This window comes from Plectrocnemia conspersa, unplaced genomic scaffold (genome assembly GCF_051122295.1).
Source record: "Plectrocnemia conspersa isolate PC_06_02 unplaced genomic scaffold, ASM5112229v1 ptg000004l, whole genome shotgun sequence".
NCBI lineage: Eukaryota > Metazoa > Arthropoda > Insecta > Trichoptera > Polycentropodidae > Plectrocnemia > Plectrocnemia conspersa.
Window position 1 is genome coordinate 14,052,968 of NW_028277168.1, and position 21,507 is coordinate 14,074,474.

At 33.0% G+C, this 21,507-nt stretch overlaps 2 protein-coding genes across 6 annotated transcripts; one reads left to right on the forward strand and one right to left on the reverse strand.

Annotated features, from left to right (window-relative positions):
* The first annotated feature begins 180 nt into the window (after nucleotides 1–180).
* Hsp110 (heat shock protein 70Cb) lies at nucleotides 181–11,871 on the forward strand. 4 transcript variants are annotated; one of them, XM_088184095.1, is made up of 13 exons: nucleotides 181–443; nucleotides 5,128–5,510; nucleotides 5,578–5,869; nucleotides 5,938–6,140; nucleotides 6,248–6,366; nucleotides 6,440–6,586; nucleotides 6,930–7,047; nucleotides 7,122–7,441; nucleotides 8,611–8,733; nucleotides 8,805–9,014; nucleotides 9,086–9,228; nucleotides 9,537–9,705; nucleotides 10,212–11,871. In XM_088184095.1, exons 1-13 carry the CDS (start codon nucleotides 328–330, stop codon nucleotides 10,377–10,379), a joined length of 2,511 nt encoding a protein of 836 aa, XP_088040221.1. In that variant the 5' UTR covers nucleotides 181–327; the 3' UTR covers nucleotides 10,380–11,871. The 4 variants fall into 4 exon arrangements, with proteins under 4 accessions (XP_088040221.1, XP_088040222.1, XP_088040223.1 ...); XM_088184096.1 differs by having other exon boundaries at nucleotides 8,629–8,733; XM_088184097.1 differs by having other exon boundaries at nucleotides 7,122–7,372.
* A 2,429-nt stretch (nucleotides 11,872–14,300) lies between these two features.
* Nucleotides 14,301–14,971, reverse strand: UQCR-Q (Ubiquinol-cytochrome c reductase ubiquinone-binding protein). 2 transcript variants are annotated; one of them, XM_088184821.1, is made up of 3 exons: nucleotides 14,926–14,971; nucleotides 14,560–14,736; nucleotides 14,301–14,490 (listed from the first exon to the last, which is right to left on the reverse strand). In XM_088184821.1, the coding sequence occupies exons 2-3, from the start codon at nucleotides 14,711–14,713 to the stop codon at nucleotides 14,396–14,398; spliced, it is 249 nt and encodes an 82-aa protein (XP_088040947.1). In that variant the 5' UTR covers nucleotides 14,714–14,736; nucleotides 14,926–14,971; the 3' UTR covers nucleotides 14,301–14,395. The 2 variants fall into 2 exon arrangements, with proteins under 2 accessions (XP_088040947.1, XP_088040948.1); XM_088184822.1 differs by having other exon boundaries at nucleotides 14,826–14,971.
* Nucleotides 14,972–21,507: the final 6,536 nt, after the last annotated feature.

Genomic DNA, 21,507 nt, shown 5'->3' on the forward strand with positions numbered 1-21,507 from the left:
AGTTTTTTCCGCCGGCACATCTCTAGTTACAGGTAGGCCAACTGTATTTTAATTCAAAAAATATAGTAGCGTTGTTTTTTTTAAATTTTTTTTAAATATTAGTTTTCTATTATTTTGCAATGATATAAAAAAATATTTGATTTTGCGGCACATATGCGGCGCGTTGTCTATGGGTCACCCGTTCTAGAAAATTCTCGCGTGTGCGCCGGTCGGACTGGAAACTTCCTTACAAGGGCCGCCATTCGCCGGTGAGACGGCGTGCCGTGTGTTCGTGTTTCGCGCTAGTCGCTCGACCCGTCAACTGTCACGCGCGCCCGGAAGGACGGAATGGCTGCCATGTCCGTAATCGGCATCGACTTCGGTACCGACTCGTGCTACGTGGCCGTGGCGAAGGCCGGCGGCATCGAGACTATCGCCAACGACTACAGCCTGCGCGCCACCCCGTGAGTACCCAGGGCACAGCCCTTCCTTTCATGTTTTTTTTCAAAATGGCGCCCGAGCCCGCAACCTCGCTTGTTGACCTTTGAGGTTATGTGTCGGCGCCGGTGACAAGGCCGCGCTGCGCCGCTTTTTTTCCAGACGAGCGCAATGCGGCGGTGACTTGCAGCTGTCACATACGGAGAGGTTAACGAATTGTGCAATTTCGGCTAAGAAGATTTTTCATATGCGCAATTAGAATGGCGTAAAACAAGAACCTTTCTATTTTTTCAATTGATTAATTATCTTTTACGCTTGGCCACAACCGTAAAATTTTTGTCCATAATTTTATTTTATCAGTTCTTCGATTTGGCCACTAGAATCGCGTGAATATCAATACTTTTATTTTTTATCATTGGCCATAAAAAAAATAAAATGTTGATTACGCGCCTGTAGATAGATTTAGGCCGCGTATTACATGTGTTAATATGTTTCAATACCAATGAGTTGGACTCATTTATTTTCTTATAAGATTTGTCTCGTGCATCTTAGCTAGGTTTACCATGAATACTTTTTTTTAGCTCTCACTAGCATTCCAAAATGTCTGAGATGTCCTTTTCTTTTAGCTGTCCCGGTTTAGAGTTTTATAAATATGGTAAGTCTAATATTACACATATTAAATCATGGAATGATAAAAAATAACTCTTGCCCATAATGGTTTTGTCAGGATTCAAAAATAAAAAATATAGATTATATCGACCACAAACTACTAAACAATCATTTCTTCATTATTGTCGCAAAAGATCTACTTTTCGTCACACCTTACAATATGATCAAGAAATGGATAGTTTCTGTTTAGCGATTATTCGTCAATATTTTTTCATTTTCCTAGCTACTTCAAGAGACCCAGAATTGTTGGATTACTAACACCTAACTTTTATTCAAGCTTTAAAATTGTCCGTGGTTCTGATTCGGCTACGGTTCGGTTGTTATCAACTTAATAAGAATGCACATAACCTTTTTAATCTTTGACGCTCGTGCATTGTAAAAGGTACCCATATCAAAAGCATTGTTTAGTTTACGAACAGTTGCTTCTTTTTCACCTTTATATAAATAGGCAATTTAAAGCAAAATTAATAATAAAACTGAATTCAATATTACCAAATAAAGACTAATGAAAAATAATGCACTTTAAAACACGACGAAATGACATTTTCATTTAAAAAAATGAAATGCAACAATATATACTTTTTCATTTTTGTTTATAATCACTTGCATTTCATGCACAAATCATTGGGATAAACAGTCGATCTGATATTTTTTCTACGAATTTAAACAAGGTTGTAACGCTACAAAAGTCGCTCTTAGTATCAGATAAGGTCATGCTGACCGCATGCTCTTATCTCTCAACCACTATCGTCACTTAACACGTGAGCGATCAAGAGGGAAAGTATTTCACCGCCCGCGCCTGATATATACATATATATATATATACATGGGAATTCATATGATCACAGACTACAATGCTTAATCGTCTAAATTTAATGATAATAGTCCTGAAAGTATGAATCTCTCATAAGCTGCCAAAACAACAGCACCCAAGCTGGTTATTGCATGCGCCTCTTGCTTGTTCGATAACGTCTCGTGCTCCTTCAGCATCGACCATTTCTTACTTTAATCGTTGCAGATTAAAACGAAACAACAAAAATGTTGGGTAAAAAATATACACATATTAACACATTGTTGTCGGGTGATTTCGCGCATTGTCTTAAGCCTGGCGCGGGCCATTTTTTAGCAGCCGTGGAAGCGAAGAATTTCCGCGTTTTTTTTCGGAAACTCGCCATAACTTTTATACTATACAATATAAAATTATGAAATTTTAAACACAGACTTACCATAAACAGTACTATCAAATAAAGATGAAACATGGAGGTTGACACTTTTATATTCACTGGAAACTTGCGTTTATTTTGCACATAAAAGTACTATAAAAATGTATGTAATAAAAAATCGAATTAAACACTAAATAAAACTAAAATATGTCACAATTTGTTTTTATGAATAGTTTTTCAACGTATGATATCTCTAAAAACACGTACCTCTGTGTAGAGGTATGTCAAAAGATACATAGCTACACTTTTGGCCCAATTACCAATAATCAGATAAAAAATTCATCGTCAGATTTATTTTTATCGGGTGAAAACATTTCGGGGTGTAAAACTATTTTTTAGACAACCGAACGACCGAACATTTACGCGTAACTGTAATGATGTATTTTTTTTATAACAAGTCACAGATGTCGCAATGACCATTGCTTGTTATCTACCCCATGTCAAGTTTCATTGGAATTTGTTTTGTTTTCTCACTCCCGACCATCCCTTCTTTTACATCAGGTAGAAAGTAATTCCTCGAAGCATCTTGAATAGAATTGAACATAATAGAAGATATTTGGGATAACAGGAATTTTTTATAGTTCGTTATTTAACTTGTTGTACGGTATAAAAATTCAATATCAAAATTAGTACAATACATTTGGTGGAACTGTAATAAATGCGACGACGAATAAAATAATGTCTTTATTAAATATCAAAGCAGTGATATCTAGCTGCTGACAACAAAAAAAAAATGCAGTTCAAATTACACGGATAAACACGTGAGCCGACTTCTAGCAACAGACTACAAAAAACGGATTTTTACGGGTCCCGCAATCCAGCAGCAGTTCCGCAAAAACGGAAAAATCCGTGTCCCGACAACAATGTGTTAAACGAGATTTGTACAATTGTTAAATGCCATTCTATCACTTATTACCTTTTGCACTGAAAACGTTATGGAATGATATATTTTCTTGACAAAAATAAAAAAAAAGATTTATTAAAAAAGCAAATTCATACATTCATTTATCTATCTGTTTATTTAACATTGCAATTTTTATCACACCCATAAAAAAATGTATGTTTATTTATTAATTATAAAAATACAAATCAATTTGCAAATATCTAAATATCAGTTCCTGCCTAGAAATATGTCTTGAAATATTATATCCATCACTTTTCAAATGAATATAGAATCCATTAAAAATAAAATACATATAAAGTGGTCAAAGTGGTTTTAGTAAATCACACATATTTTTGTCCTTCCTGTAAAATTGCCAATTACGAAGATAGCTAATTTACAATTAAAGCCATTGATGTGCTTTTCAAATACAGTTTTCACTGATTCTTGGAAATATTTTAAGTAAAAATGCAAATACTAGCATTTATTTAAACCTTGTACATAGTTTTTTATACATACATCTTATCTAGAGATAATATACTGTAGGTATTCTTGGTTTAGTGATGTATTCAGTCAATAGGAAGACTAGAGAAATTTCTAAAAATTAATCGTTCTTACAGTTTTATCATAGTTTATGTCAGCGATCATCATGCTCTAAAATAAGAGGTAATTTTCCAACAAAAATTAGTATTTAGTCTTTGACCTAATATATTTCCACATGTTATATATGTTTTACATCATTTAAAAGAATATATTGTATATATCTTCACGGTTGAACGAAGTTCAACTATTATCGATTTTTTAATTCATTTTTAGTTGACCTAAGGAATTCTTACTTTTATTTTTAATTCAAATTAGATATATAATTGCTTCAATCTGGCAATTATATTGGCATATCTCATAATTATTGAATCAAACAAAAACTATTGTTATACAGAGTTTTTATGTTATTTTCAACATGGATTATTTAGTATTCTGGACTGATTATATTAAAAATGATGGTTCGCTAGATAATTTATCAGTAAAATTATTTTGTTATGGTATTAAGGAATATAGTATATTGTTGGTTTTTCAATAGTTAAAACAAAATATTTTGTGTTTATTTCTCAACACATTCAATACAAAGATCATGGGTCTGTGTCCATTTATCACTTATATGTTATTGTCATGTTAAATGTGAATTGCTGCACACCTTATGACTCACAAACTCTGAACACAGCAGGAATATTTATTTATCCTTGCATTATATATTATTTATTATTATTAATACTGTTATGGTTAATGATAAACGATTAGGTATGAAAATAATAACTCGAATATACATAATTGTTTTCAGAAGAAGTGCAATAATTAATCTCTGAATTACGAAAAATTACAAATAAGAATGCAGTGGAATCTTGACTTAAGAGTTTTTCAAGATACAACCAATTTTTTTTAAATTTGACTCGACATATGAGCGGTTTCAACATAGCATAAAAAAGTATGCTTAACTTAAAAATAAATTTTATCATTAATTTAGTACATATTTACAATTTCAATTTTCCGATTAATGGCATTTCAATCGGAAAAATTTGCATTACAATTTGATAGTTTATAAAATAATATGTCGATCGATCAATCTATAGAGTAATTAAATTATCGTGTTAAAATCGTCAAATAGGCAATAGTGAATGCAAATCATGTAATTGACACATTGGTAAGCATTCTTTAAAATGTTAAATTTCGCTCTCAGGTTTATGCTGAGTCATATATGAAGAATTTTGATAAGTTGGAAAACTGCTTTATACTGTACTTGCAGTTTTCTCAGTCAAGGTTTACTTTATGTTAGTGTTATACAGTAATATCTTATTTCAAACTCGTTTTGTTTCTTACTTATTGTCTAAAAAGAGTGAATTTCGATATAGCTTCAGGATGTTTATATTTAATTTAATTTTTTAGATCATGCGTCGCCTTTTGTTCTTCGAATCGAATTCTCGGCGTTGCGGCTTACAATCAGATGGTTACGAATATGAAAAACACCATCACATCGTTCAAAAGACTGTTGGGTAGGAAATTTAATGATCCGCAAGTGCAGAGAGAAATGCGCCTTTTGCCGTATCGCGTAGAAGATATGGGAAACGGTCGAGTTGGCGTGCGGCTCAAGTATCTCAACGAGGATTGCATTTTCAGTCCCGAACAGTTGATAGCTATGTTATTTACCAAATTGAAGGAAACATCCTCAGCCGCCTTGCAAACGCAAGTTTATGATTGTGTCATTACTGTTCCTTCGTATTTCACCAACACCGAAAGAAAGGCCCTCTTGGATGCCGCCACCATCGGTGGTGAGTATTATTATTAACTTTCATGCCTCTAATATTTTCTTCTGTTTATGTGTTATTTATTCTTCAGGTTTGAACGTATTACGTCTCATGAACGAAACCACTGCCACTGCTTTAGCTTACGGTATCTATAAGCAGGACCTACCGCCGTCAAACGAGAAACCTAGGAATGTCGTGTTTGTCGATATGGGACACGCTGCTCTCCAGGTTTCTGTGTGTGCGTTTAATCATGGTGCATTGCAAGTGCTAGCAACGCATAGCGATCCCAATCTAGGCGGACGAGATATCAACTATATTCTTGCCGAGCATTTCTGCAATGATTTCCAAAATCGTTACAAGATGGACACTAGGAGCAATTCAAAGTATGAAGTATAAAAATTAAAAATAACAATAAAATAATTTAATAACATATAATCTAATATTTTCGCAGGGCGTACTTACGACTGCTGCAAGAGGTCGAAAAGTTGAAGAAGCAAATGTCAGCTAATAGTACCAAGCTCCCGCTCAACATTGAGTGCTTCATTGACGAAAAAGACGTCACTGGTGAGATGCAGCGCACTTTGATGGAGATGCTCTGCCAAGATTTATTCCTAAAGGTGGAGAGGACTCTCAGGACTTGCTTACAGCAATCCAGTAAATATTTTTGCAATTTTAATTATATTCCAATTATAATATTTTATAATTGGATATTTTAATATATTCCAATTGGCAACATGTTTCTCATATTGTATATTTTATAGAGTTGCGCAATGATGATATTCATTCTGTTGAGATTGTCGGTGGTTCATCTCGCGTACCGGCTGTAAAAGCGGTTATTGAAAAAGTATTCGGAAAGTCGCCTTCGACAACATTGAATCAGGTTTAAATCCTTATATTTTAATAATGTTGTTTTTGTTAGCTTATAGAATTTTAATGTTGTTCTTCTTCCAAAGGATGAGGCTGTTGCACGTGGAGCTGCTTTGCAGTGTGCAATTCTGTCACCGGCTGTCAGAGTTCGCGATTTTTCGGTTACTGATGTCCAGCCGTATGCTATTAATTTGTGCTGGGAAGACGATATGGGAGAAGAAGGAAATATGGAGGTATATTTAGTATACACAGTAATAAAATGTTGCTTGATAAACTAACGAGCTTACGAATATTTCAAAATATTCATCCTTTATAAAGTAGGATCCACAGTAGAATGCCTAGTTTTGGGATGTGAAGGATTGCGATTAAAACGTTTTATGTTCTATTCAATAATATCTATATTATGAGCGATGTTGCTCGTCCTCTTCCTAACGCTTTCATCCCTTACATACATTAATCTTTCAATCTAATTAATCCTAATTGAAGTGTTCATTGATAAATTAATATAAATGGAGAACAATCTAAGGTATCGAAGAGATAATTATTTTTGTAAAAACTAAACGTTCCCTTATTTAGGTATTCCCTGTGAATCATGCGGCTCCGTTCTCCAAGTTGTTGACTTTCTTCCGAAAGAATCCATTCAGATTGACTGCATTCTATGCCAACCAAATGCCATATCCGGAACAATTGATAGGTTAGCTAATTTTTTTTATGAAATTGTTTTCTTAAATCGAAATATGATTTCATTTTTGCTTGCATTTTTTTCAGGAAAGTGGTTGATTAAAGATGTGAAGCCAAATTCGCTGGGCGAATCGCAGAAGATCAAGGTCAAAGTACGTGTCAACATTCACGGCATTGTCACCGTGTCCAGCGCGACGATCGTTACCGAAAAGAAGACTGCCGACGACGAGCAGGACTGCCAGGAGCCAAACGAAAGTATGAACGTTGAGAACACTCAGGATCAGCCGATGGACAATTCGGGCGAACAGCAAAATGGCATGGAAGATCAGAGTAATGAGGTGAGCAATCCGGCTACACCAGAACAACAACAATCGTGGACTCAGAGAGTTGGCCAATGGTTCTCATCGGTACGTCCCTTTGTCGCCTGTTAGTGTCTGCTATGCCCCCAAACATACACGCATAAAATTACGTATTGATTCACGTATTTCGATAATGTGTTGTTGCTATACCTTTTTTGTTATTATTAATAACAAAATAGCATGCTTTTTTTATCGCCAACGGTATATTTTGTATTCCTTTATTGTTTTTATTTTTATTTTAATAACGATAGATGTGATTTGTGCAAAATATTATGTTTCAATGTAGAGATTAATACTTTGATGGTCTTAATCCGGCGTTATTTTCGGGACTAAGACTGGAATTTGGATTATTTGTGATGTTTATATCAATTGAAACAGCAGAATGTATCTCTTTTTAACGCTTATGAAAATTTGTGTATATATGATGCATACAGCTTATGGATTTTAAAATTTATTCAGTACTGCAGTACTATATTCAAGAACACAAACACAATAATTCTGGTCAATATAGTGATCTTTTCATCACTTCCTTCCCCCTTAAAGTAATATTTCTTTAAAATAATGCAATTTCGCTTCCCCCAAGTGATAACGCTGAGTTAAAACAAAAATATTTTTGTTAATGTTTTTATAAAACTACCGAAGAAAGAAATCTTTTTTAATAACTACTTAAAACTTATTACTATTGATATCTATGTATTGACTATTGGAACATAATATTTTTATATCTAAAATTATTATTGTGTATAATAAATTGTATAAAAATGCTAATATTTATCATCTATGAGAGAATTCATATTCAATTATCTCCGTGTATTTATAATAATATTTTATGGTAAACCAAAATATAAAATGTTTATTATAAAGGACCTTCTTCATACTTTTTTTTATAAAAGGTCCATTTACATAGTGATCACCATTTAAGGAAAAAACCATGAAAGGAAGAAAAATCTATCTGCTGTACATACATTTATACAATACATATTTTGTAGATAATTGTATTGTACATGTAAGAATAACGTGTGTGGTTTATTTATGAATTATTTATACACATTGATGTATCAAAATTACACAATTGATATATTATGTTTATAGTATTTATAAAAGATGTGTTGACTTTTTTGTATCAATTGGCATGTTGTGCAAAGCTATGTGTGTATGTTTAGGGGCCTAGCGGCACACTCGCCGATGAAGATTTGAAGTTGTTTGCATGTTTTTAGGAACCTGCCGACAAAAAGGATAAGGGAAAGGGCAAAAAGCAATGCGTCAAGGTGGAGCTGCCGATTGAAGTCAGTCCTATCGGATATACACACAAGGAGCTGGAAGAGCTCATAGAGAGAGAGGTATTTTATAGGCGTTTTTAAACAATTATCTGAGGTTGTGGACATTGTACTAATTATTTTTTCAATTTCAGCTGTCGATGCAGTCAACCGATAAGAAAGAGAAGGAACGTGCCGACGCTCGTAATGCATTAGAGGAATACGTTTACGAGTTCCGCAGCGCCATCTCTGATGAAGGTCATTTGAAAATATTCGCTTCGCAAAGTGAAAAGGCTACTTTCCTCCGCTTGCTCGATGATACTGAGAATTGGCTGTACGAAGAAGGCGAAAATTGTAACAAGCAAGTTAGTATATTTACATGGACTTTGGTTTGATTTTGTGATTATGGGTTTTATTAAGATGTGTTTCTTTTTAGATCTATATTGAAAAATTAACTGAATTGAAATCATTGGGTGATCCCATCAAGCTACGTAGCGTGGAATACGAATTAGAACCAGAGTCTAAAGAAGACTTCAATAGGGCAATTTTGACTGCAAAAGCTGTAATTGGTCTTTGCCGGTAATTAAAAATACAATTAAAAGTTAATACGAAACATGTGTTTAACAGATACTAAATTAGACATGTGTTATATCAATTTGGTATTATACTAAATAGACCATTTACAATACCTCTTGCATACGAGTATTAACAGGTAATTTGCAAATATTTTAATAAATTAAACCTGGCATTTTAATTTTAAATGCTACACAAACAAGAGGTAGTGTCAGTGGTGTAAGATTGTTCTTATCAATTACGTTTTATGTACAAATCCAAAGTGTACGTGAGGTAATTAGAAAATAGAAATTATATATATTTTTTTTCTTTAGAAACAATGATCCCAAGTATTCCCATTTGAGCGATGCTGATGTAAATAAAGTAGCCGACGCATTGGAAAATGCCGAGAAGTGGCTCACGCATGTTATTGAGAAGAATTCTGAAACTCCCTCCCATCAGACTCGCCCATTCACAGTTATGCAGATTAGACAAGAGAGACAGGTAAATCATTGCTTCCCCTCCATAAATAATAAGATTTTTTGCATTGAGTCTTAGCTAAAAGTTATTTCTAAGTATTATTTATCATATTTTTCGTACAATGGAAACTTTAATATTATTTTTTATTCTTCTGGTAAAAAAGGTGAGTATCTTCTGTTCTCAACTGTCGTAGGACTTTAATAAATCTTTAACTATTTTATAATATTGTTTTGAAAATGGGCATAAAATTTAATCTCAGGTTTGCAATTTTTTGAGTGTATTTCACAAACAAAATAAAAATAATGCAATGTTAATATGATAAAAATGCTTTTAACACCTTATGGGTTACTAATGTGGTAATAAAACGTGTGGGTTTTTATTTAGCTTAGTTTTCCACATTTCTAGGGTAAATAAGAAAAAATTACAATCAGAAATAAATTTGTCATGTTTGTAAAAAAAATTCGTATCTTGGGTGTTAAGAAGTGTTAACATTTTCTAGAAATAATAAATCTTTTTGTGTATATTTGCAGAGCTTCTCAAACACAGTAAATCCAATAATCAATAAGCCGAAGCCTAAAGAGAAAACTCCGCCACCAGCTTCAAACAGCAACGCAGAGCAAGCGGAATCACAGCAGCCAAATGCAGAACAGCAGCAACAGTCTGATTCACAGCCATCCGATCAAATGGACGTAGAATAGATAAATTTAGGGCAAATTTAATAATTGAATTGCTTTCTCACGATATACACGTATTGCTTTATTAAAAACATATGTATGTTCCTTTGTTATACAAAGAGCATTCTCATTGACTCATGTGATATAATATATATATCTTCCGTGGAATAATTTGAATACTTAGCGTTATAACAGCTCTAATCACGATTTACAAATAGCAACAGAAAACATGAAATCATTTCACTTTTATAACATATTTTGTACAAATTAATGTTAGTTTTATGTTTGTGTATGCATTCTATTATGAATCGAGATGGTTTGCTTTTCAGTTGTATTTATAACCGTAAATTGTTGAATTACATGAGAAATTCATATTCTTCTCTTATACAATAGTAAGATTTTGGTATTCATTGGTTATGCTTTCGATTCTTTCGATATATTTACCATTTACCATAGAACTTGGCTTCGCATCTAGTTTTTAATTTATTTTGCAATAGTATTAATAGTTTTTTTAAATGTGAATTAATTTTCTTTGAGTATGTTTGTCAGTCATTTGAAATATTCTCGATTCTGTACTGGTTACAGAGATATCTATTTTTTTTAATGCAATTATTATCATGATATGTGAGTTGTGTTTTAAGAAGTTGTTGATGTAATCTTTTAACTGTCTTACAATATAAAGCATGTTTTACGTTTGTGACATGAAACATTCTTGATGCTATATAATCTCATATTTGTTTTCGTACTTAAAATACATGTAAATGTGAGACTTGTATAGTGTTTAATAATCGGAATCGCAATGGTGAAAAAGCATTGCAAGTTTTTGGGCTTGGAATGTTCATATAACTTGTATAAATTATAAGTAGATGAAGTGGCATAAATGCTGACAGTCAATATAACTATAACTACTGGGTGTTTTTAAAATATTTGTGTATAGTATATATATCATCTATAATATTATAATAATAAATTTTTGTTTTTTATTTGCCGATTTGATTAGGTTTCAGCGAGTAAATTTAGCTATGGGAACAAATGTATCATACGTTTTAGGAAACGCTTTCTACTTACTTTGCATTTACAAATATTTTTGGAATACCAGTGCGTTATACATTTTTCTTAGTTTGTGTCGCTTGTATTTGATTTTCTCATTGTGCTTTGTTTAGTGATAGGGAATTTCTATAGAACATAATATTCATATTTTTTTTTAATTGACAGACAATGCTTTTTCATTGCAGTTGCGCTTATCATTCCTTTTTTTGTGTATTCGTTTGGTATAATTAATGTACATACATACGAATATCATAATAATATGTAGCACTTTACACATATTCAGGTTAATGGATTGTATTACAATGAATAATATTACACTATGTTTTGGTTTAGTAAAAGGGCATTCAAATAGTGCACAAGTGTACACTATAAATTATTACAAATTTGTGATTTAGGTGAAGATTGTAATATATTTATTCGAACCATGTTTATGTTCAATAAACAATAAAACTAACAAACACTTGAATATTTTTTTTAATGTTTCCTTTATTGAAATGTTTACATACATTAGTCAATAAAAAAGTCAGTAGAGCACAACTTGTTTATACACCATATTGGAAGTCGTAGTAAGTGCTTTGCATTTATCATCAAATAATAAATTACATATATTAAGGCCGGTTTCACACGTGCCGGATGGATTCACCCGGCACCGGGCCGGCGCCGTGTAGTGGGGATGGTGTTGTATGGGCTAGTACCTACCATTTCAGATGTGCCGGACGAATCCATTCGGCGCCGGCCCGACGCTGCCCATACAACACCACCCCCACTACATTTTTATTTTTAGTGTCTTCCTTTGATATTTTCAAAATATGTTTATTTTATATAAAGGTAGGCTTACCATATGTCCCAGTTGGACCAAGATTGTTCCGGTTTTATACCATCGATCCTGGTTTAACAAATTTTCTGAGATGACCTTTTTTTATAACTGTCCTAGTTTAGAGCTTCATAAGCCCAGGGCCGGCCCGAGGGGCAGGCAGTACAGGCGACCACCTGGGGCGCTAGATCTCGTGGAGCGCCGTGATACCAAATAAAGGCGTAACATTCACTTAAAATTATCAAACAATATTGTTGAAAAATATAATCTGATATTATTTGCCGCGCTGATTTGCTGACCTTGCTGTGATGCAATAAAAACACGCATATATTATTTCCATTTAATGCGAATTCAAGAGGGTAGAAGCCGCGAAGTCGGGCTGTTGAAAGATTAACAGTATGAGGAGAACACCGACGGCGAATAAAGTTCGCAATTAAACGACAAACTTAATATATACCGGTCATTGATTGGCTAGGTACACTGTTCCATATTTTTTTAACTTTGTATAAGTCGAGCATCATCAACCGTTCGTCGGTTAGGTTAGGTTCGCTATACCATTTTTTTAATTTCATATAAACAGAACATTCACCGGTTACAATAATATATTTCTTCCAACTCTGATGAAGGTGAAGACACTATCTTCTTGGAAGAGGTTGTAGAGCTCCCGATTGTATCGTATACTCCACTCGTTGCTCTCGTATATATCGCCATGTATCCTGCGGAACACTTCTCTCGAATATGTCAAGCAGCCTTTCGTCAGTCCTGGTAAGTGTCCAGCTCTCCAAACCGTATGTCAGAACTGGTCTGTTCAGCGGTCATATCCAGTTTCGCATCTCGGATTACTTTTTATAGGGTAATGTTGAACAGATTGCATGCTAGAGCGTCGCCCTGTCGTAGGCTGTTCGCAAAGGTTTCGATAGATTATTTTGTACTCTCACTTGGCATTTCTGATTGTGAATTTCACCAAGGAGATTAGTTTTTTTGGTACATCCTACTGGGTACTCTTTAGATTCTTTTACGCGTAAAAAATCGCGACGAAAAAATAACTACAAATTCTTAAATACCCACAATCGCAAAAAATACTATCGTGTCAAATATAATATTAGATTACTTTAAATTTAATTATATTTTTGAGCTGATGTAATGAGTTAATAAAGTATTAATGGGGGGGGGGGGGGAGCGCAAATTTAGTTTTTGCCTGGGACGCCAAATAACCTAGGGCCGGCCCTGCATAAATCTATATAAAAGTATTTCTTATTAAACCTATTTCGCATAAGAGAGAGTATTTGGTTACTCAGGGATTCCAAATTATATATCTTGGATTTAAGAATGTTGCAAATAAAAGTATCAATAGGACAGGAATAACTGACAGATTGTCAGTTATTCAAGTGAAACACGTTCCTCATAACAAAGCCGATCATCTTGGAAAGATTTTAGCATATATCGTTTACGTTCAGAGAACCATCATTTGCTTTCAGAAGTGATTTCGAGATCTTTAGTGAAAATTTCCCTGGTCAGAATATTTCCACTGAGATCGTAGGAATATTCTGATTGTGAACGAGATTGAAAAAAAGGGCAGATAGTTGACAAAAGCCCATCTCCATAGAGAATCTAGCAAATGCATCTGAACTGTTTTAAATCATCGCCATAAAGTAGAGAACTGGAATTTGTAATGGTCGTATTTACGTGATGAATAACAAGAGCAGAGTTGGACCCTTGAGGAACTCCCAAATGGGCGATATATATTCTTTCGACAATTAGCTGTCATAGTTTACAAACTGTCAGCGATTGCTTAAATAACTCGGACTCTGATATATTGTGTAAGCAATACAAAGTCCATCCTTCCATTATATGATGTGTATTATTTTAGTGCAACATAGAAATGCACTTATTAGGCCTGGCTTTTATACAATAATCTTTCAGAATGAAATTCTGTGCATAAATGTGTAATATAAAAAAATATTATCTTTTTCGCCAAGTCAAAGAAGCCGCAAAGTGTATTATTAGTTTATTCAATTTACTCGATGAGTTAAGGGTTATGTGTTTATTAAGTGATATTATCTATGGAAATAAAACGAAAGTTTTCTGATAACTTTTATTAATTTAACTTTCTACAATAAAAGAATGCGTATTATGCCATTACAATAATATTTGATTACGTTTATAAAGCTACATCTTAGACATCATTTTCATAATCCTTTGGATTCTTGCGTTTTGATCTACGGTTTTCCGTGATACCATAATCGTAAACGGCATATGCTAATATAAATGCTGTAACAAAAATAATAACTGATAAATTGCCCATCATTGATCTATGAATTTATAGTGTATTATACTCACGCGGTACAACATAAAACATTTGGCTGCGAATCCTTTTAAGCATGTTCATCGGAGAGTGTGTAAGAAGGCCAGCGAAAGGGTTCAGCTCATAAGGAGACACCTTGTAGGTGACGAGTCCTCTGAGGTGGACTATTTCGCCCCATTCGTGACCCATCTTGAAAAGTGGCGAGAGAGTACCTGTAATGAGAACGATTAGTTACAATTTACACCATGGAACATGGATCAATATAGGTTATGGACATTATGTAATATTTTTGATCGATTACGTCAATATTTAGATTTGCATGAGTTACCGCATTAAAATTGTACTAGCAATACAATAGAATTTGTGAAGATATTAATAAAAAGCGATATAGAACACCAAACCTGTCCGATATTATACGTCAGCCCGAAACCCTGAAATAATGACAGTGTTGCCAATGCGCAAAAATGAATGCATGGACAACTCGTTTTTTCATTTTAAAAATATGTTTCCAAATGATTTTTAAATACTTAATTACTAAACACTATAAACTTATTAGCATACGCAAGTAAAAAACGCGGTTTCAGAAAAATTACTTTACATTAAATGTTTTTAAATTTTTAAATTTTATAATATTGACCAATATATTAGAACATAATTTATTTTGAAGTATTTTGAGAGTCTTTTAACATTTAAAAAAATTAGTCATGCTCAGTATTTTTAATAAACGTCTCCGAAGGGCTGATCGCGAAGGCTAAATACATTTAAATTGTTTGTTGCTCATTGTAGCTTTCACAAGTCTATGCGTCGAGCCTGTCGTACTAAAATGTACTTTTTTAAATATTAAAGTTTAACTTTCATCCCTTTTTTATGATTTAAATATATGTTCCCTTTTGTAACTTTCAAATGAGTTGTTCTGTTGTTCACAAGGATTGGCCTTTGGACCCAAAGCTGCCAAGAAAAAAACATGCCATGGTGTTAATTGTTGCTGCGGGCCCCCCTCACAATAAAATAAATCGAATTAAAGATAGATTTTTTAAAAATAAACAAACATTTTTTTTACGATTACATGTGTTTATAATTATTATTATTATTCTCAAACGTCTCCCAAAATCTCGGCTATCTTGCATTAAAATAAACCGAATTTGAGATAGATATTTTAAAAATAAACGCGAGAGTGGGGACGGGATGTTTCACCTATAATTTATGGTGTACTCAGCGTTTGATTGGTTACGGGACTTTTAGTAGACGATCTGGATTGGCCATGTGCAGGGCCGTCTCTAGGTCATTTGGCGCCCCAGGCAAAATTAAATTTGCGCCCCCCCCTATTATTACTTTAATAACTCATTACATGAGCTCAAAAATATAATTGAAATTAAAGTAATCTAATATTATATTTAACACAATACTCTTTTTTGCTATTGTGGGTATTTAAGAATTTGTAGTATTTTCGTCGCGATTTTTTACGTATGAAATAATTTAAAGAGTACACAGTAGGGTGTACCAAAAGAACTAATCTTCTTGGTGAAACTCGCAATGAGAAATGACAAATGCCAAGTGAGAGTACAAAATGCGAACACTCTACAGCCTTCGACAAGGCGATGCTCTAGCGTGCAATCTGTTCAACATTGCTCTAGAAAAAGTAATACAATATGCTAAACTGAATATAATCGGCAGCGTGTATAATAAATCGATACAAATCTTCGCCTGCAACCTACGAAAATGCATTTAAAATTTAAGAAAATATTAGTAATTATTACTTTTAATATTATAATATTTCAACAACAAAAGTGTTGACCACTGTTTTAGTTATATTTGTTCGTTGGTCTCAATAAATATGAATTATGCTTAAACGGTTAAACATGTTTAAAAGTGTCAGTAAAGTCCGCGTAGTAAAATTTTCCACAAACCTCATATGTTGCGATATGCGTGGCATGCCAAATATTCTAGGCTTTCCGCGGACGCATTCCTAGGATGAGTTGGACTCAAGTATTCGTTTGACCATAGCGTTATTGTAATATCTACATACATACGTACATAGCGGTGGTAGGATTCAAAATGATCCGCATTGTTGTGATTTTAGATTAAAACGAGTTTATTTCACGGGAAAACTAACCCAGCGTCAAACCGCAAACATGTCGGGAGTTTTGGTCGAGTTGAAATAATTTTGTTTGAAATTTAATTTCGCACACTGCACTGACCAGAGTTAGTTTAATTTTAATCGAATTATCTTGTTGTGCACAATACTTGAAGGTAATAATTAAACGGCGTGTTACGCTGAAATTGTTTCGTGGTAATTATTTTGTTTAGAAACTTAAATAATATTATATTTTCCGATTGCATTTTATTACTGTAAATATACAGTGAGAGAGAGCAAGTCCAAGCGTGAGATATTTCTGGATTAAGAAGGCATTCTATTAATACATTTTTAAGATAGGTAATATTTTCGCTCAAAATACACGCGGGACCGGTGTCAGGTAACTTCTTTGTAATCTATTGATTGCACAATTTTAACACTTAAGAGTAGATTATTGAAATACGCAATTCGATCCCTAAATGGGGCGGTATTTAAAAAGTTATTTTAATACAACATTAAAATAACGAAAGTTGAGTTAATTAAGGGGGCAAACGCCTATGTAAGCGATACTCTGTGCTGTCTGATTCCAGTGAATTTTCAGCCTGTAGCCTTTTCTTCTCGTGCGTATAAAATTTCTTCCTGGGTAATTTGGCACTTTGGCAGGGAGAGAGAGAGATGAAAAAAAAGCAATTCAAAAGTTGAAGTTGTATGGGCGTTGCGGCGGGACTTCACCCCTTTATAAAAACTTGGCGCTGGGAAAACGCTTAAATTAAAACAATAATTCAATCTCATCTCTTTGCCGCGCGGCGTTTTTCTCCGTCGTTATATAATTAAAAATATTAATCCTAAAAAAAACTAATACAAAAAAGGTGCATCTATATAGCTAGTACTACGCAGTTAAGAGCATAACGCAATTAACTACAAATAAAAAAATATTATTAAATTAAACTAATTTTCAATGTTTTCATTAATAAATAATTTATACTGTTTGATACATCATAATAAAACCAATATAGTATACACAAGCTATGGATATTCGGAAAATATAGATGCAGGGCTAGTAAAAATAGAAACGAAATTGATTTAGTAGATTAGCAACATTGTCGTTTCTGCGATTACCAGGTCTCAAGGCCGTGTCAATCCCTTATCCCGTCAAAAGTGAGCTTTGTTCAGGGTTACGTTTATTCCGTGCGAAAGAATAAGCTACTGTTAAAATTTATCACTAACTTTTCCATAATAAAAAAAAAAGTGAAAGGCCATCCTTTGTGACTGATTCATCCATTGAAAAATAGATTAAAAGAGTCATTTTTATATGCGTTTATTACCATTCAAAGAAGCGTCCAGAACTGTTTTTTTTTATGAAACAATTATCTAAAGATGAAGCTATAGAAAACACAAACTGGGTGCCGAAATAGAGAGCTAGGTGACAGATTTCCATTAAATTGTGATAAAATGGGATCTCAGGTTCAACTAATACAGTAAAGTAAATTGTTACTTTGCTAAGAAATAAATGGAATTTTTCAGAAATATTATCTGTACATACTTTCTGAATGTCTCTTTTGGATTTCTAGTTTTTCATTTGTTCATTCCTTTAATGGTTCTATTTTACAAAAACTACATTTCATTCCTCTAGATTTTAGACCATGTTGAGCTTAGTATATAAGGAAAAGTAATTTATTTGATCTGATTGAGCTATCGCTTGGAGATCGTTCTCTTGCTCTTTGCCCCTCTCAATACTCTCAATGCAACCAGTCATAATTAATTTACATTACTCTTGTAGCGTGACAAAAGTATTATTTTAGGACATATTTTTGAGTCTTTCTTTGATAGCTTAAAATAAATATTAGTAGTAGTGGGATAGCAATTTGCGGGGTCACTCAAAAAGAAAATGATATTTTACGAAGGTGTATTGGGGAGGATTAAAGAACCCCTCAATGTATATCGCAATTCAAACCTTTTTATTAATGCTTATTATAACAGCAATAATTATATATTAGTATGATTCTTGGTTAATTACATACGGTTTACATTTGTTACTAACAGTTAAAAACTTTTTTATTCCAGGTTTGGGTGTCTCCGAAGTCTTAGGTCTTGGGGCCAGCTTAGTGACTGCGTTGGATCTCTGGGGGGCGCAGGCTCTCTGAGTGGCAAAGTTACTTTATGTTGGCAGAGCCACGGCAGCGGCACCTAACTGTGGTGAAGGTTGATATTCTAATGTAAGTGATGACGAATATAATATTTTCAGTTACTAGATCTCTCTTCCATTGTGTTGTAAATATACTGTGTGTGGCCCCTACTTTAGAGGCGGATTGATCTCTCTTTTTATTTTTTAGAATGGTCGTTAGAGTGACCTCTAAATTATAACAAATTGTGCAGGTTGTTGAAACCCCTACAGTGCCAAATTTTACTATAACAGCGCTTTTTAATAAATAATTAAAAACCATATTCTATGGTAAATAAGGATTTTACGGTGAAATTTCACAAACAATATTCCATAATCATTTTTTTTAAATATAGTCAGCAGTCTCTAAAAACCGAATTCCTTTAGTATTTGCTTTCAACATATGTCAGGTAAAAAACTATCCATTTTAAAAAAGTTTTTCCTTAGAATAGTTTTCTGGTGGTGAGCTTAAAAGGCGTTATTTTACACATTAAAATAATCATTAGGTTTTCTGGTGAGCTTATTTCTTGTCATGATTTCATTTCTTGTCAAATCATGATTTATAGCATGACAGTTCGAGCAGGTCGCCACAGAATATGTTTACCAGGTATATTCTTGGTAAAATTGTTATAGAACACCTTTAAATCTTCATTTTTCGACTTGCCTGGATAGATATATTAATTCACTTCAACGAATTCTTATGGGCATTGGTGCTATTAAAATATATTTTGCTAAATGAAAGTTATTATATTAATATCAATTATTATAAATTCTCCATATATATTTAATAGATAATGTCTAAAACTATTTCGAAAAAAGGTTATACTCTTAAATGTTAAGATTTTTAATTGTGATTTTTAGAACTTACATATAAGTCATATTCATAACAAATAGTAATGTATAAAGTCATTCTAAAAATGATGATTTTTGGGATTATTATAGTAATAAATGTAATTTAATGAGCACTATGTCTATAAAAATTGTTTTTCCAAGCCGCATTGATTGGAATCTATAGTTACTGTGGCGCCGTGCAGACGTCGGGTATTTAATTGTTTTCTGATATTTATTAAAGGGGAAAGACATAATTTTATACTATTTTTGTTCGTAAATTTGACGCTTCGACTTACAAAAAAAAATAATCTCCCGATTACGACAGAGCATTGAGACATTTATTTATTTTCACTATATAAAAAGTATTAGTTTCTGAACAAAAGGAAAGATCGATGAATAACGATAGTTTATTTTTGCCTTGGAATTATAACATAGATTTTGTATATAATTTTGTTTAAATATTAAAAATGTGATTTCGTTCGGCTTAGATAAAAATAACTTTATGTAAAAGAAGTTCCATATTAAAAAAATCAGCGTGTGCGCTTTCGTGTTATTGTATTTTCTATTTCAATATGAATATTTCCTTAGAAATTTGAGCGCTTTCCATGAATAAAAATAATTTCGTATGAATGTGAGAAGCGACAGCAGGTTGTGACTCGACGTGGAAGCTCTTCAACTATCTAATAAACTTCGAGATTCGTATATATTGCATATTTTAATATTATCTGCCTACACATGGAATATATACAAAGACGTACATATATGATATGAAGCCCGAGGCAAGGTTAACATAGAAAATATCATTTTTATTAATATTAACAAATTCAGAAGTTAAGACCTTCTAAGCTATAGTTAACGTCGCTAATAACTTCCGTAAAATCAGAACTCAACGTAATGAACAACTATGCTTAACAAAGTATGCAATCATTTAAAAATTGCGAATTTTATCGACGGGCTTAAGATCTCCTAAGTCATAGCTTAATATATGTATACGTTTATTGCACATTAAAGCCAAATGTGTTATATAAATAAGTAGATGTATATACAGATTTTGAAAAGGTTTTTGACAACGTTTGTCATGGTTTATTAATAAAAAAAATATTCGATATCGATTGTTCGGTTGATATAACTTGGTTATTCTTGAATTACTTGTGCGATCCTAGACAGTTTGTAAACTATGGCAGTCGATTATCAGAAAAGTATTTCACCCCTTCGGGGATTCCTCAAGAATCTAACCTGGGCCTTCTGCTCTTCACGCTATTTATTAATGATGGCAATTATAAAGGCAATTTTTTTTATGTATGTTGATGATTTTAAATTGTTTATATACATTTGAACTATTTCGAACTCCTTTTTTATACAGAGTTATTAATATTCTTTATGGATACGGGCTTTTGTCAACCATCTGATCTTTAATGTTGGAAAGTGCCATACTGTATATTATTTTTAATCTCGTTTGTAATAATTTTATTCCTAAAAACTCGTTGGAAAATTTTTGGCTAGAGAAACTTCAACTCAATCTCAGCGACTTTCTTTTAAAGTGTACGCAAAAAGTTGTACGTCGTAAGCTTTTCCTCAAACAACCGCAATGAGTTTTCACTGTATATATGTATATATCACTCCGATTCATAAAAAGGGTCCCAAATCTCAGATTGACAATTACAGGCCAATAGCTTTGATCTCATCACCTGCAAAATTATTTGAAATTGTTTTGCATAAATACATTTTTAATCATTGCAGGTGTATGCTTCTCGACCAACAACATGGTTTCCGTAAATCTCGATCCACTGTCACTAATCTAATGGTTTTGTCTAACTATGTTTCAAAATCATTGGACTCTGGTGTACAAGTGGACGTCATATACACAGACTTTGAAAAAGCATTTGATAAAGTTAACCATGCTTTACTTGTAAAAAA

What these genes read in the sequence shown, in the direction of transcription:
- Hsp110 (XM_088184095.1), top strand. Translation starts at nt 328, where the DNA reads ATGGCTGCCATGTCCGTAATCGGCATCGACTTCGGTACCGACTCGTGC. An exon ending in GGATGCCGCCACCATCGGTG is followed by an intron (nt 5,511 to 5,577) that starts GTGAGTATTATT and finishes TTTATTCTTCAG; the next exon opens with GTTTGAACGTATTACGTCTC. An exon ending in TTGGCCAATGGTTCTCATCG is followed by an intron (nt 7,442 to 8,610) that starts GTACGTCCCTTT and finishes GCATGTTTTTAG; the next exon opens with GAACCTGCCGACAAAAAGGA.
- UQCR-Q (XM_088184821.1), bottom strand. Translation starts at nt 14,713, where the DNA reads ATGGGTCACGAATGGGGCGAAATAGTCCACCTCAGAGGACTCGTCACC. An exon ending in AATGTTTTATGTTGTACCGC is followed by an intron (nt 14,491 to 14,559) that starts GTGAGTATAATA and finishes TTTTTGTTACAG; the next exon opens with CATTTATATTAGCATATGCC.